General features: G+C 30.7%; 1 protein-coding gene across 1 annotated transcript in view; it reads left to right on the top strand.

Moving 5' to 3' along the window:
- The window catches only part of LOC134727742 (uncharacterized), a 74,298-nt gene that overhangs the window by 4,654 nt on the left and 54,532 nt on the right, over positions 1-15,112 (top strand). The window contains exons 3-4 of the mRNA XM_063592129.1: positions 4,228-4,314; positions 6,070-6,171. Coding sequence (XP_063448199.1) covers positions 4,228-4,314; positions 6,070-6,171 — 189 coding nt within the window. The remainder of the gene's footprint in view (positions 1-4,227; positions 4,315-6,069; positions 6,172-15,112) is intronic.

Genomic DNA, 15,112 nt, shown 5'->3' with positions numbered 1-15,112 from the left:
ATCAAAACAATATGAGTCTTAAACTCTTGAACCTGTATTTGATATGTACAAATAAACTGTTTAACGCGAAACAAGAATTATGCTAGTAGGTTTGATATAAGGTATTTTTTGGAGAGTTTATATAACAAGGAAATATTATGTTCATATTCTGAAAAACACGAAACTGAGGTTGCTATAGCGACAAAATTTAGTCGGTGACCCCCAATTTTTTTCATCATATTTTGTTCCTCAAACCATGAAATACTTTCACTCAAAATTTTAAGGAAAAATCACTGGTAGAAATAAAAAGGCTGTTTGGGTTTTAAGTGCCCTAGTTATTATTTATAGCAGTTTTTTGCCTTCTTTGTTTAAGACCCAAAAATGGGTACAAGAAGGTAAAATAGAATGCAAGTATTAACACTTGATCAAGACCAAAAAGAATATTGTTCATGCTTATATTTATCAAAACATAATTTGCATTAGCTTAAAAATAACTTTCTTTAATAAACTCGAACCTGTGAAATTTGTGGTTTGAGTCTGTATTCACTTTAATTTCTTTAAAGCAAAAAGAATCTCGATTCATGTGAACTTCACCTGAAAAATTTCACGTGAATTTCACGTGAATCATTATTTCACGTGCAATTCACGTGAATTACGTGCTCGATTAACGTGAAATTCATGTTAATTTCACATTCATGTGAATAAAATTTGCCAAATATTTAAACACACTGTGTGTTCATACATAACTATGAATTCCAATCAACTCTACATTCGACTGCTTGAAAACTTTTCGTATTTTCTATATTATAATAGCTGAAAAAGAGAAGCAATATTACCAAAGTGACATGCATAACACTGACAACGCCATAACACTAATATGAAAAACGATAAAACGAATAGCCTTTAATACACTACAAGAACATTAAAGATCATCAGCCTGGTCAAAGGCTAAAGCATGTCTATTATCCATTCTACTCCGCCCCGCCGTCTGAAAAAAACACACTTTCATCAATGTTTGTGAATCATGTTTCGAGTGATCCAGATTAAAATATGATATAGTCTGATGGTTGAAATATTCAGCTTACATATCCAGGTCAGTTGTATCCTTTGTTGTTAGTTAAATTGAATTGATTAAATCAACATGGTGACATTAACTGAAATAGTCAAACAAAAGACATGCCTAAAACTTTGAAATTAACAGCATAATACAAATATAGACAACTTCATAAAAAAGGAAGAATATTCTAATTTATTAATCCAAATAATTTTGTGTCAAAAGTAAATGATTTATCGATTGGTTGAAAGAACGTCTTTTAGTAACCGTGATTTTTTTTAATTTATATCCTGTTAAAGTTTAATCATCAGCGAAATGTTTTTGAAGTATACAGTGACATCGTCGCAAAGTATAACGCTATAACACTGTTTCGCACGCCGTATCAAAAGCTTCAAATGATCTGCCATTTTCTTAATTATTGCAAATTTGTAAGCGTATTTAACAGATACCTACAATCTGCAATATGTTTTCACTTACAATAACCACAATGCAGCAATGATTAATAGATTGCCCCTTAATTTACAGAACAAGCTGGTACTGGGTACATTGTTTGTGTCAGAAGAGCCTACGTGTGCTTTATTTCTAAGATGTTTCTAAAGAGGAAAAGGTCATATTTTAAAATGGATAACAATGAAAAATGGAAGTACTTTTATTTTATTATTATTTGGTTTTTTTTTTTTTGGGGGGGGGGGGAGGGATTGGTGTTCGAAATTAAGTTGAAGAGTAAGATCATAATCGCCGGCTCATGTACGTTGCTAGTTTTTTTTCTGAAATCATCAAAGTTATGCTCATTTAAATATATTTATCAATTAATTCTAGAATGAATACACTATGTTATTTCTTAAAAAAAGTAACAAGTATTGTCTTAATTGTTCATGCTTAGGTTAATTTTTTTTAAAAGTAAGATTTTGTTGGAAAGTTTCCTTTTTATGGCATATTCAACATAGGTTTGGACATTTTTGTTTTATTTCTAAATTTTAAGTCTAGATCTCAGCGATTACTTCCAATGCTTTAGAAATTCATTTCTTTTTTTGCGGTAGCTTAGTCTCATGCGAGTTTCATATGAAAAAAGGGTACTACCTGAACCTTTGCGCAATAACCATCAAACTCAATGTTGATTCATCATCATTAGTTCCCTCTTTACAAATCAACACAATACGAAAAGGGACGTACAGAAATCAAAAATGATGAATCAGTATTCACAGCGTCTGCACCTCCCAAAATCAGTTGCTAGTGAGCAATGATGGCAAATATGGAAAAACTACATAATAAAAAAAATAAGTATAAGGCTATAAAACCGTTTGTAATGTCTAAACGACATATTCAATCATTTGCATTGCATCATTTCATTTAGATAGTTTTTTCAATTTTCATCTGAGGAGACGTTTTTTAAAACTCATGTTAAATATGTAGTTACCCATTGAGAAGATTATAGAAAAAAAATCACGAAAATAATAAAATCCACCTATAAAACAGTGTCAAGAAACTTCAAATTTCTAAGATAAAACAGGACACAAACAAAAACATTAAAGAGAAAACCATAAACATGTACATATTTTTGAATGCAAACAGTTTGACACGCCACATCTGTAACAGTAAACGAATGCATGTACATCCCGAAGCATACTACTTAACGTTCAATTTTTTTTGCTTTTGTTCTAAATATTATTTTTTTCCACTTTTCCATAGAAAGTCATATTGCTTTTGTTCTGATTATTATTTGTTTTCTTCCGTCTATTTGTTTTTCTTGCTCAGAATTATTGTTTCACAAGATGCGCTTATATTTTGGGGGGTGATATGATATCGCACAGTTTATACGCTTTTAAAAATTGCAATGTTTAACCGAACACATTTTTTTTTGTAGGAATGTTCTCTCTAAACACTGTTTTTCTTTTCCTACTCCATCGCAATCATAAAAGATTAGAAAAATATAATTTAACCAAATATATCGTTATATATTCAGAATTAGGATAATTCTGTGCACCGAAGCTATACGGAGACTCCATTTGTGAGTTATTTCAACTGATGAATTTGATATCAGTGATTTGTAACTGCAAATCTATAAGTGATAAAGACTTAGGATCTTTTGATTTTGTGTCATTGGTCCGAAAGAAAAAGAAAGAAAATAATGGTCAAAGTCATATTCGAATTTTGATTTAGGCTAATTTTCAGTTCAGATATCGACAACGTATTTTTTCTTAACTGTTAGTTGCGACATACATTTTGGTTGAAAGGGTACATTGACCTGTTGACATTAAATGGACAATTATCTCCCCTCTTATATTTAGAATTACGCGTGTGATGATACAACTTATTTACTATATACATATACATGTACTTAGGGTCTTTTGATTTCATGTCCTTGGGATTTTTTTTGCATTAAATTGCAAGCCATATGACCATGAAAAAGCCAACCGAAAATGAAGTTGATGTAGCCTTGTTTTATACTTATTTGATGAATAAGTATGTATAACCATATATTGTTGCATTCAGTGTCGAGTGAACTATGAAATGATACCGGTAGTGCCGTGTTTTCAAACCGGAAGTAAAGTTCAAGGCCATAAGTCAATTTAACTTTCTAGATTTCGATCTTTGCTTTAAATTTATTTTATGCATCATAAAGCCATATCAATTAGTGCATTAGGTAGCAAGGCATATCACCTTGGAAAAAGACAGAAGTGACAAAGGGTTAACCGGAAGATCCTTTTTTTCTTACTTATTGCATTTAAAAGAATGTAGAACAATATAGTTTTGAAAGGAGTTTCCATAAAACTTTCAAAAAATACCGAAAGTGACATTTTTCCAACCAGATATAACATTGTATAGAAACCTTATATTTTTTGGAATCAGCAAACATTTGACACTAGCAATGAACTTTTAAACCGGCTGTCTTAATATTTTCATATCAAAATATATCGCTAGGGGTGGGAAAACCTTCTCTTAACAACAGGTTTTTGATAATTATTCTTAGTTCTTCCACATACTTTTTTTGCTCAGAATTGTTGTTTCACAAGATGGCGACAAGATTCTTGATTTATGGTATTGAACAGTTTAAACGGTTTTAAATTAACCCTGTTAAACCGAACACTTTACGAGTTATCTACTCGAGAACTGTTTTTCTTGTATCCACTACATGTACTCCTTCAACCGTAAATGACAAATTTATGTTACCAAATTGCTCGTTATATCTTCAGGATGAAGAGAAACATTGGACTGAAGCTATCCGGATACTCCATCTGAGAGTTATTCCCCCTCCCCTTATGTTAAAGATTACGAGTATGGTAATATAACCCATAAACAATATATAAGACTCTTGATTAAAAAGTATTTGTCTTATGACCTGGAAATTAAAGTCAAGGTCAAAGTTTAGTTTGACTTTTTAAATTTACACAGTCGCTGTAAATTAATATTAGAGTGTTTGGTATGGTTAAGCATTTTGACTTTCCGTTTTGAAATTTCTATGGCGTTTGGAATTTTTGTTACTTTTTGGTACATATTTGAGTCAAAGGGTCTTTTGAATCGGGTTGCAGAAATATTATCTTGAAGAAAGTCAACCAAATAAGAAATTTTATAAACCAGAAGTAACCGTTTTTGATTTTTTTTTATGTTAAAGCACTTTAAACTATTTGTTGGAGTCATTGTGTAATCGGGTTCAAATGAAACCAGAAGTGACATTCTGCAACCCGGAAGCACTTTTCTATCTTCGAAAGTAAACATGAAACATATTTATTGGGAAAACAGTCAAAATTTGTCTATTATCTGACACCAGAATTAACATATTAAACCAAAAGTTAATATTTTCCTATCAAAATATGAGAAAGACTTCCAAATGTTCTTTTAACATTTGGTTTCTAATTTTCTTAAGTTTTTGTGATTTCTTCATTAAGTCATGTGTCAAAGTTTGTAAAAAAAAAAATTATCCCAAATATTCCTGATAATCATGTATAACACACATTGATTATTAACCGTATAAAGCAAACTGAGGTTATTTGAAATTTCAGCAGTAGAGAGTTATGTATGATTTCAATTCATTATCAAAATTAAAAGGTATCTTCTGTGTGTACATTGAGAAGTAAAATAATTATAGGTTATACATCCAGAAGAAATATCATATCTGATGTACGGATAAAGTTCCCGGTATTTTATGTTCCAACCTGCCTAATAAACATAAGTTTGTTAAGGAAAAACAGAAGCTATGCAGCTAAATCAAAATATTGTTAACATATGGATATCGACTTACCCTATATATATCTTTCATATGTGATTTGTTTTTTATTTTTTAATAAAAACAATCATGTAGCTTAGTTGCTTTTCTTTTCCTTTGTACCTGCCATGAAAAATATAAATAACCTGATGAGTCAAATAATAAGGAGTACAGACGAGACTCCTAACATTGCAATGTTTAGAAACATAAAAATTCAGAAGAAATCTAATGCTATAGTAAATGTTTTGGTATTTTGAACCCATATTTTGTTTATCATTATTTCTATTTCAGATGTATGTTTTGTCAATAAATAAAGCTTGTCTTTTTTTATTCTTTTGCAAACAGTTTAACATAAATTTGTATATGCACTCATAATAAATAGCCTTTCTTTCATTTCATATCGGTTTTTTTTTCAAAATGAAGTATCTGAATCAGCACAAACAGCATTTATTGAAAAGTAAATTGCCATACTGCTGATTTATTGTATATATTCATTGTTTTCTGTCTTCAGTAAATTGGGTGTTATTTAATGTGGCAAATGGAAAGTTTATGAGGTTCGTGTTGTTTATTTTTTCAGTTCTTTTTGTAGTTTGTCGTAGGTAGCTGTCTGTCTTTTTGTCGTTTTGTTCTCTCTTCTATGGTGTTGTCGGTTCGACTTCAGGTCGACTTCTGAAACCACAATTGCTGGTGTAAAACTTGTATTCATAAGTGTGCGTGTATAATAAACTTAGATTGTATCAAGTTGCAGAAGAAGTTATCAAAGGAGTGACTTCTATGCGAACATTGTAAGATACATATAAGTACTGTGAACTATTTAACTTTTCTATTTCAGAACGGTGACACTCTTTTACATTTAGCTGTTCAAAGAGAACGTATAGATTTAGTCAAATTGTTATTAGAAAGAACAACCATAGATCCTGCGGAAAAATATAAGGTATGAAGTGTTATATTTGCTAAAATGGCCAACAGTTTGCAGTCGGTAATAGTACTTTATTACAGGAAAGACAATTCAAATTGAATGTCCACAGAGTATTGCCAATATAATCAGAATCTCGAATATACTTTAAAATACCAATAGGTAAAGCATAAGCTTTCAAACAAGAAGGATTATAACGTATGAATATCGGGTCAACTTGTCTGTTTCCTCCAGATAGTTGTTTTACTTGGAAGACCTTATTTGTCTAGTTAAATTCCCTTCGTGTTATTATTCTTAAAACAATAAGAATGTATAAACTTACAGTGTATACAAAGTGCAAAATCATATATTTCATTTTCACTGTCATTCGCCAGTATTACTAATTGTAGAATAAAGCATGATTGGAAACATTCGTTTTTTTCCTTTTTGAAAAAACTAAATAATTTATTTCAATCGTTTGTGATTGGTTTGTGTCAAAACTGATGACCACACAATAATACTTGTACATACATTATAAAAATAAACTCAAATCAAATATACATCAGTGCAAATATCTTCTATTAATGACCACAGTCCATAAATCATTCACAAAAAAAGGATTGATACTCGCACACAACCCAAAAAGTTCTCGGAGTGAACTAAAGTGCCCTGTTTATTATTTATAGCCTCTGATGCATTTTTTTGCCTTCTTTGTTTAAGACCAAAACATTTTGGATACAAGAAGGTAAAATAGAATGCAAGTATGAACATGATGAACACATGATCAAGACCAAGAAGAATATTTTTTATGCTTATATATATCAGTCTATGGAAGAAGCGATTCGATAAAAGCTTTTCTTATATCAACGAGCGATATTGTCTTATATCAACGAGTTGCATTGCGGAAAATTTCAGACGAATGTTAGCATTTGTACGAAGAAAGGCAGATTTCTCGGTATAAAGTAATGACTCTTTTCTTAAAACAGGATGACATTTAACACGACATACGTCTGGTGTATAATTTTCATGAGTTATTTTATGTAATAACAAGTAAAGTGTATTTAAACGAGAAAATTGAATTATTGAATAAATGAAACATAAATGCACGATTTATCATTTGTAGATGTACACATTCTATCAATATCATGTAGCAAATTCAGTGGAATGCAATTGAGATGAATTCAATTGTTTGCTACGCCAAAATCACCTATAAGTCAACGATACTGCTATATTTTAAAATATAAATGCGATATTTGTCTTATATCATAGCGATGATTTTTTTTTTAAATCAAAAATTTATGAATGCGATACTTTTCTAATATAACTGCTATAGTTTTCTAATATAAAATGAATACGATGACATGTCACAATGCATGTCAAGAAAACTGCAAACATAGTTCACAAACTTAGATCATGACCGGTTTAATGTTTTAGGATCAATATCACTAAAATTTCGTAATTGTAACAAAATTAAAGCTTACATGAACTTATCATTTCAAACATGTTTCTTGACCCTATTGATAGTTGAAAGTGTTAATAATCTGTTCAGTCTATTGTTTTCAATCACATGGTTTAACCGACTAACTAACATGTTTAGCCCCGCAACATTATTTATGTATGTGCCTGTCCCAAGTCAGGAGCCTGTAATTCAGTTGTTGTCGTTTGTTTACAGTCCTTGGATGGTGTAAACTTCCCACTAACACCATACACCATTACATCATACACCATACACCTTTACACCATACACCATGTGCCATTACACCATACACGTTACACCATTGCACCATGCACCATACACATTACACCATACACCATACACCATTCAAAATTACCCATAGTGCAATTTAATTTCAGCGTATACAAAATTATTTTATCATTTTATAAAACGAATTTTGATCACAATATTGTAAATTTTAATGTACAAAATTATAAATCAGTTTTTATTTAAATATGTTACATATTTGTTTTTCGTTCATTTTTTTAAAATAAATAAGGCCGTTAGTTTTCTCGTTTGAATTGTTTTACATTGTCTTATCGGGCTTTTTATAGCTGACCATGCGATATGGGCTTTGCTCATTGTTGAAGGCCGTACGGTGACCTATATTTGTTAATGTCTGTGTTATTTTGGTCTCTTGTGGACAGTTGTCTCATAGGCAATCATACCACATCTTTTTTTTTATAATTCTATTTGAAGTTATGATGCAATGGCGGAATTTAAATGCGGTTGCAAATACGTCTACCTACCTATTAGATTATGATATAATGGTCACACTGCTATAGCCTATCCACCTTGGTAATATCGAAATAGACCAAAAATATCATTACTTAAGAGAAACATTCATTCAAACAATCCAATCCAATACAGCTCCAAATTACAATAAAAAGTCAAATGGTAAAATCCAAACAAATTAAAATGTACAAATGCTGATGTCCCGAACTTTGAAGATACCAACTGAGTAGCCTCAGACTATAAATTGGACAACTTCAGATACAACGAAAATCAAAAATCTTGTCAAACAGAAAATGTATTTATTATTAACATAGAAAAAGATATTGAGAAGGAAAACAGTTCTTTTTGGATATAAAAGACTTTTCCCGTTGGTAAATCGATATCTCTATGAACATAATCAGCTCGCCGCGTGGACGCTCTTTTACATCGCGATGACCGTGAAGGTATTCCGATGTATTGTTGCCACAGGGATTTGACGTTCGTTTTTAGCTAGTAACCGATCGTATAAATACGCGAACTTTTCTTAGTGCAAAATAACAATCCGTATCGCTTGTTATAAATTCATTTTTTCAATGAGTACTAAAAAAAATGTTTAGAACACAAATAAATAAGATGTAAATGTCTTTTGCCGTTAGAAATGTGTATAATCTTTTCTATATTCATACATTTAGATCGTTCATTGGAGGACTGGAAAGCAGTTATTTATAAGGGGAAATTTTAAAGATTTATATATATAAGAAGATGGTGCATGAGTTCGAATGAGACAACTTTCCATCAAAGTAATAATTTGTTTAAAGTAAACCATTATAGATCAAAGTAGGTCCTTAAACACGGAGCCTTGGCTCATAGCGAACACCACGCTATAAAGGAACAAGAACATTGATAGTGTTAACCATTCAAACAGGAAAACCAACGGTCTAATTTGTAAAAATAGGAGATTTAAAAGTACAGGTCAGATTTTGTCGAATCAATCTGAACGAGGACAGTATGATTCATCTTTGTCACAAGTTAGTTTCATTGTTATCCAATGAAAGTCTTCCATGCGTGCGTTGAGTGCATATTGGATATATATTATTTCGGTGCGTTCATTATGAAATTTGCTAAATGTTATATATGTGAACAATCATTTTGATACTTAGCTTTTTGATTACGGCATTGTTTATTAAACCCTTTTTTGATTATTTTTGCTTCCAAAACTAATTGAGAAATTTGTAAGATGTTACCAAAAACAATTTGAATTCAAGCAATGGTCGTAAAACTGCTGATTTACATACAATATAAAAAGAAGATCTGGTATGATTGCCAAAGAGACAACTATCCACAAAAGACCAAAATGACACAAACATATAGGTCACCGTGCGGCCTTCCACAATGAGCAAAGCCCATACCGCATAGTCAGCTATAAAAGGCCCCGATAAGACAATGTAAAACAATTCAAACAAGAATACTAAGAAGTAAAATCACAAAAATACTGAACTCTGAGGAAAATTCAAAACAGAAAGTCCCTTATTAAATGGTAAAATCAAATGATAAAACACACCAAACGAATAGATAACAACTGTCATATTTCTGACTCAGTACTGGCATTTTCAAGTTTTAAAAATGGTGGATTAAACCTGGTTTTTTAGCGCTTAACCTCTCACGTGTATGACAGTCTCATCAAATTCTGTCATATTTACAAAGATGCGTGAACAAAACAGACATAATAGGTAAAATTGTCAAAATATGGGTACACCAGTCTAATATTAATACAAATCGGTACTAATATTGATATTAGAAAAACACTGCTATGATATTTTAAAAGTATCGCATTGATTTTTTAAAAATATCGCATTGTTTATTTATGTATATAAGAAAAACTTGATTCGTGTGAATTTCCCATGCAAAATTTATGGTGAATTTCACGTGAATGAATTACGTGTATTAGCTCGAATAACGTGAAATTCATGTTAATTTCACATTAAATTCATATAAACAAAATTTGCAAAATATCTAAATACACTGTGTGGCCATACATAACTATCAACTCTACATTAGGTACATTCGACTGCTTGAATTCGACTGAATATGTGGTTCAGACATAACGAACGGTTTTACAGCCTTATACTTATTTTTATTTAAATGTGTAGTTGTTTCCATATACAATGTACTGTTTTGCCTTATGAAAGCTACCACAGTGGTAAAAAACTAATTTATAACTTAAGACTCAATCCCCAATAAATATCATGAACACCTAAATCTGCTTTTTTGTCACCGTGGCATAAAAAAATACAAGCTGGAAATATAAAATATATATCAACAAAACTGACAATAGTGTGTTCTATCCTGAATATGTACTAAATATTCCATATTGCTAGAAACAGCAGAACAATTTAGGAAATTTGAGGCCTCAAAGGGGGGCAGAGAAAATTGCCTTCCCCCTGGGTCATAAAACAAATAATTTAGCTCGTAAATGCAATGATTTTATGATTTTAAAGGGTTCTCTATAGAAACCAATAATTGTGCTTGGAAGTTATGCAAAAATCAGATGTTAGAAGTCATCTCTATAACATTTTATGAATTTTACATCAGACTGGTCTTTGCATACATACAACTATCGCAAATATGACTTTGTGCACGTGTCAACCCTTCTAGTTCATATATTAGTTAAAACTGTGTCAGATATATGGTTACAGATAATACTGTTGTGCCAAGAATTCTTAATTGACCATTTGAGGCAGAGAATGTGATTTTTTATTGACAAATAGGCATACAGTAAGATGTGGACTGAAAACTGGGACAGGATTATATAATTTATATAATATTTAATGTTGGAATGATTGACTGCTAAACATTACATTAACAGTATTCTAAAATGCTTGCAATATGTTATCAGAACACTTTTAAACCGGTTATAAGCATTTTATGTCAGAAAACATGCAAATAGGGTAGGCTGGCAATAACTCAAATTTTGTTTTTAAATTATCAAAAAAAAATAAAACATTCGAGGAAACATAAAATGTACAGTCAAAGAAAACTCAGATTATATGTAGTGATTTCCTTAAGGCAATAATTCTGATAAGTGAGTATTTATGTAAAAAAAGTGTTTTTAGAGAGTTTTCTATTTGCATAAATGTTTGTAGAGGTTGCCTTTTGTAAATACAGATGTTTATCAAACCTCGCCTCTTTTGAGGAGATTTAGAATATTTAATGAATGGCAATAATTTATTTTGAATTTATTGAACCATGCAATTAATCTTATGGTTTAATAAATTCAAAATAAATAATTGCCATTCATTTTAAATAAATTTCTATCAAAAATAAGACTCAAAGAACTTTTTATATTATTCATATTAACAATAACAATGTACACACATGTTGGCGTATGAATACACAACGTCAGAGTGGGCGTTTTGCCATAAAAATTGACAACATTGAAAACAAAAAAAATACTTTTAACCAATTAGAAGACAGTAAATACACCAAATTTATTTATTCATAGATAATAAATGTTGTTTACCAGTAAATTTACGTGTGAATATTGTTTATATTTAAATCTGTTGTAACCCTACAGTCGATTTAGGGGCAGTTAAGAAATTTTCAGTCAAAACAGTCCCATTATTTGATATTTGCAAAAATAGTAATGTATATGAACTTTCCATTCTAGGATATGCTTTTTTTTCAAAACTTCATAGTAAAAGTGTTACAGTTTAAGCCGAAAAGGGAGTTCCTATGGGAAAATACACGGTCAATATTTACAAAAATGCAACCTTTAGGACTTCAGAGAACCATGATATTAGATAAAAAAAAATCATCTATTTAAAAACAGAGGAAAGGGAGAAGATCTCAAAGTAAAGTAATAAATAAGAAAACAGAAATTGTAGTCATTTACAAAGAAGTTTATAATATTCGTGTATGTAGTTCAATTCTATCTGCAAAAAAAGGAATTATATATATATATTGGATTGTTGAATGAATGATAGACATTTATTGTGAATTTTTTTTCGCATTTATTCTTTAAGACGTTGCAATTGGAGAATGCAATTCTATTTGATATCATTTCTTGGAACATAAATACGGGTTTTTTTTTACGATAGATAGTGTTGTTACACGATTATTTATAGTAATACTTTTACATTAGCCTTCAGTCATTCATTATCGGCGTATATTTTACAGCGAAACTGGTCACACTTAGTTCCACTTTGGCATAATTGCTTATTTTGCTGGTTGATCCTTCATATCTACAACATAATTACCTAATTCAGATGCCTCTACTGCATCTTTTTCCCTTTTAACTTGTAAGAATTATCTAAAATCCTACTTGTCAATTTTAATGCCATTTGGTTTTTTTACTTTCATCTTTGTGTGCATACGTTCTATATTTAGAGTGTATCGATTAACTTGATTAATTTCAGAGTACAGACTTGATTGAACAGCTGATTTTGACAGTTTTTGTTATTTGATTATTTTGCGCAAACTGCAATTTATTTACCACATATTCAAATTTGTTATACTTGTTAACAACCGTAACTAATAATATTAGCTTTTAATAAAGCTTCTTTTATTGATCATTTATAGTATCGGTTGGCTTTCATGTCTTACACGTACATTGCTATTTGAGGTAGAATATCCTACCTGAGGCGAATGGGGACGCTACATTTTGTAGCATTTGATAGGTAAATGGAATTATATAACATTTTGTTGGTATTCATTTGATATTTATTGGGGATTGAGTCTTAAGTTATAAATTAGTTTCTTATCCCTGTGGTAGTTTTCTTAGGGCAAAACAGTGTATTATATATGGAAACAACTACACATTTAAATAGAAATAAGTAAAAGGCTGTAAAACCGTTTGTTATGTCTGAACCACATATTCAGTCATTTGCATTTCATCAATGCATTTTGACATCTGGTGAGACGTTTGTTCTACAAACTGGGCAAATAAAATAGAATCTTGTAATTGTTTGTTTCAAGAAGCGATATATAGTTGTTGTATGTGGTTAAATGGAAAACAATTGGATTTAAAAACATTGGTATACTCGATGTTAATGATTTCGAATGAAAGCCAATTAGTAGCATTTAAGTTGTGAATCGTGATTCTGATGATAACAATCTTAATAGAAGGTAGTCTGATAGTCGAAAGTCAAAACATGTTCCATTTATAACCAGATCCATGGGTTTCTCTGTTGAAAGTTTAATAAGTTGGGTATGATTAACATAGTTACCGTTTTTGAACTATTCATAGAAAACACATATCCATGATAGTGAACCTTGATGGACTATTCAATTCACTCTGCTTCACAGACTCTTATATTTAGGTGGCCTCCATTTTAACGTATGCATATCGGGTCAACTTGCATGTTTCTTTCGGTTGTTATTTTTTTCTCTTTCTCGAATGGCCTGACAATGTACCTGTTTAGTTAAGTTCTTCTCATATTGTTCTCGTTCATCAATTCAATTAGTATAAAAGAAATTGGACAGACCTTTTGTTTTTGTTATTATTATGAGGTCTTTCAGCTTTTCCGTCGAAAGACCATTTGCTTTTATTCGGATAATTAGGTCTTTTCACTTTTCCGTGGAAACACCTTTTGCTTTTGTTCTGATTATTAAATGTTTCTACTTTTCCATAAAAAGATCTATTGCTTTTGTTCTGATTGTTATTTTTTTTTCTTATTTAATATCTAACAGTTTATGCGCTTTTTAAAATGTCAATGTTCAACCGAGCAAATTGTTTTGTAAGAGTTCTCTCCACAAACACTGTTTTTCTTGTATCCACTACTCCTTTGAAACCGTAAAAGACAAATTTGGGTTACCAAATTGCTCGTTATATCTTTAGGATTAGGATTATCATTGGACTGAAGCTGTCCGGAGACTCCATATGGGTTAAACATTACGAGTATGGTGATATAACTCATTTACAATATATAGGAGCAAGGGTCTCTTGATTTATTTTATAGTCATTGTCATATAACCTGGAAATTGAAGAAACGTCAAAGTTTAGTTTGACTTTTTTAGATTTACACATTCGCTGTAACTTCTTATTACAGAGTTTGGTGTGGTTGAACTTTTGGACTTTCCGTTTTGAAATTTGTATGGAGTTTGGTATTTTTGTTACTGTTTGGTACATTATAAAGTCATAGGGTCTTTTACATCAGGTTGCAGAAATATCACCTTGTGGAAAGTCAACAAGAAAATTACTTTAATAAACCGAAAGTAACCATTTTTGATTTTTTTTTATGTTTAAGCACTTTGAATTATTTGTCGGAGTCATTGTGTAATCAGATTCAAATGAAACCAGAAGTGACATTCTGTAAACAAGGAGTACATTTCTATCTTTATTTTATCGGAAAGAAAAATAAATCATATTTATTTGGAAAACATAATTTTTTCTATTATCTGAATGACCATATTTAACCAAAAGTGAATATTTTCCTATCAAATTATGAGAAAGACTTTCAAATATCCTCCTAACCTTTGGTTTCTGATTTTTTTAAGTTTTGGTATTTTTCTTCAAGACGTGATGTGTCAATGTCTGTAAAAAGAATTATTATCCCAAATATTCCTGATGCTCATGTATTATATACATGCAAAGCTCTGATTCCTTTCACGGATTTGGCTATACTTTTTTGACCTTTTGGATTTTAGCTCTTCATCGTTTATATAAGCTTTGGATTTCAAATATTTTGGCCACGAGCATCACTGAAGAGACATGTATTGTCGAAATGCGCATCTGGTTCAAGAAAATTGGTACCGTTGATTTAATTACAAACA

This window comes from Mytilus trossulus, chromosome 8 (genome assembly GCF_036588685.1).
Source record: "Mytilus trossulus isolate FHL-02 chromosome 8, PNRI_Mtr1.1.1.hap1, whole genome shotgun sequence".
In the NCBI taxonomy this organism is placed as follows: domain Eukaryota; kingdom Metazoa; phylum Mollusca; class Bivalvia; order Mytilida; family Mytilidae; genus Mytilus; species Mytilus trossulus.
Note: the sequence above shows the minus strand (reverse complement) of the source record. Positions and strands in the feature narration are given on the sequence as shown.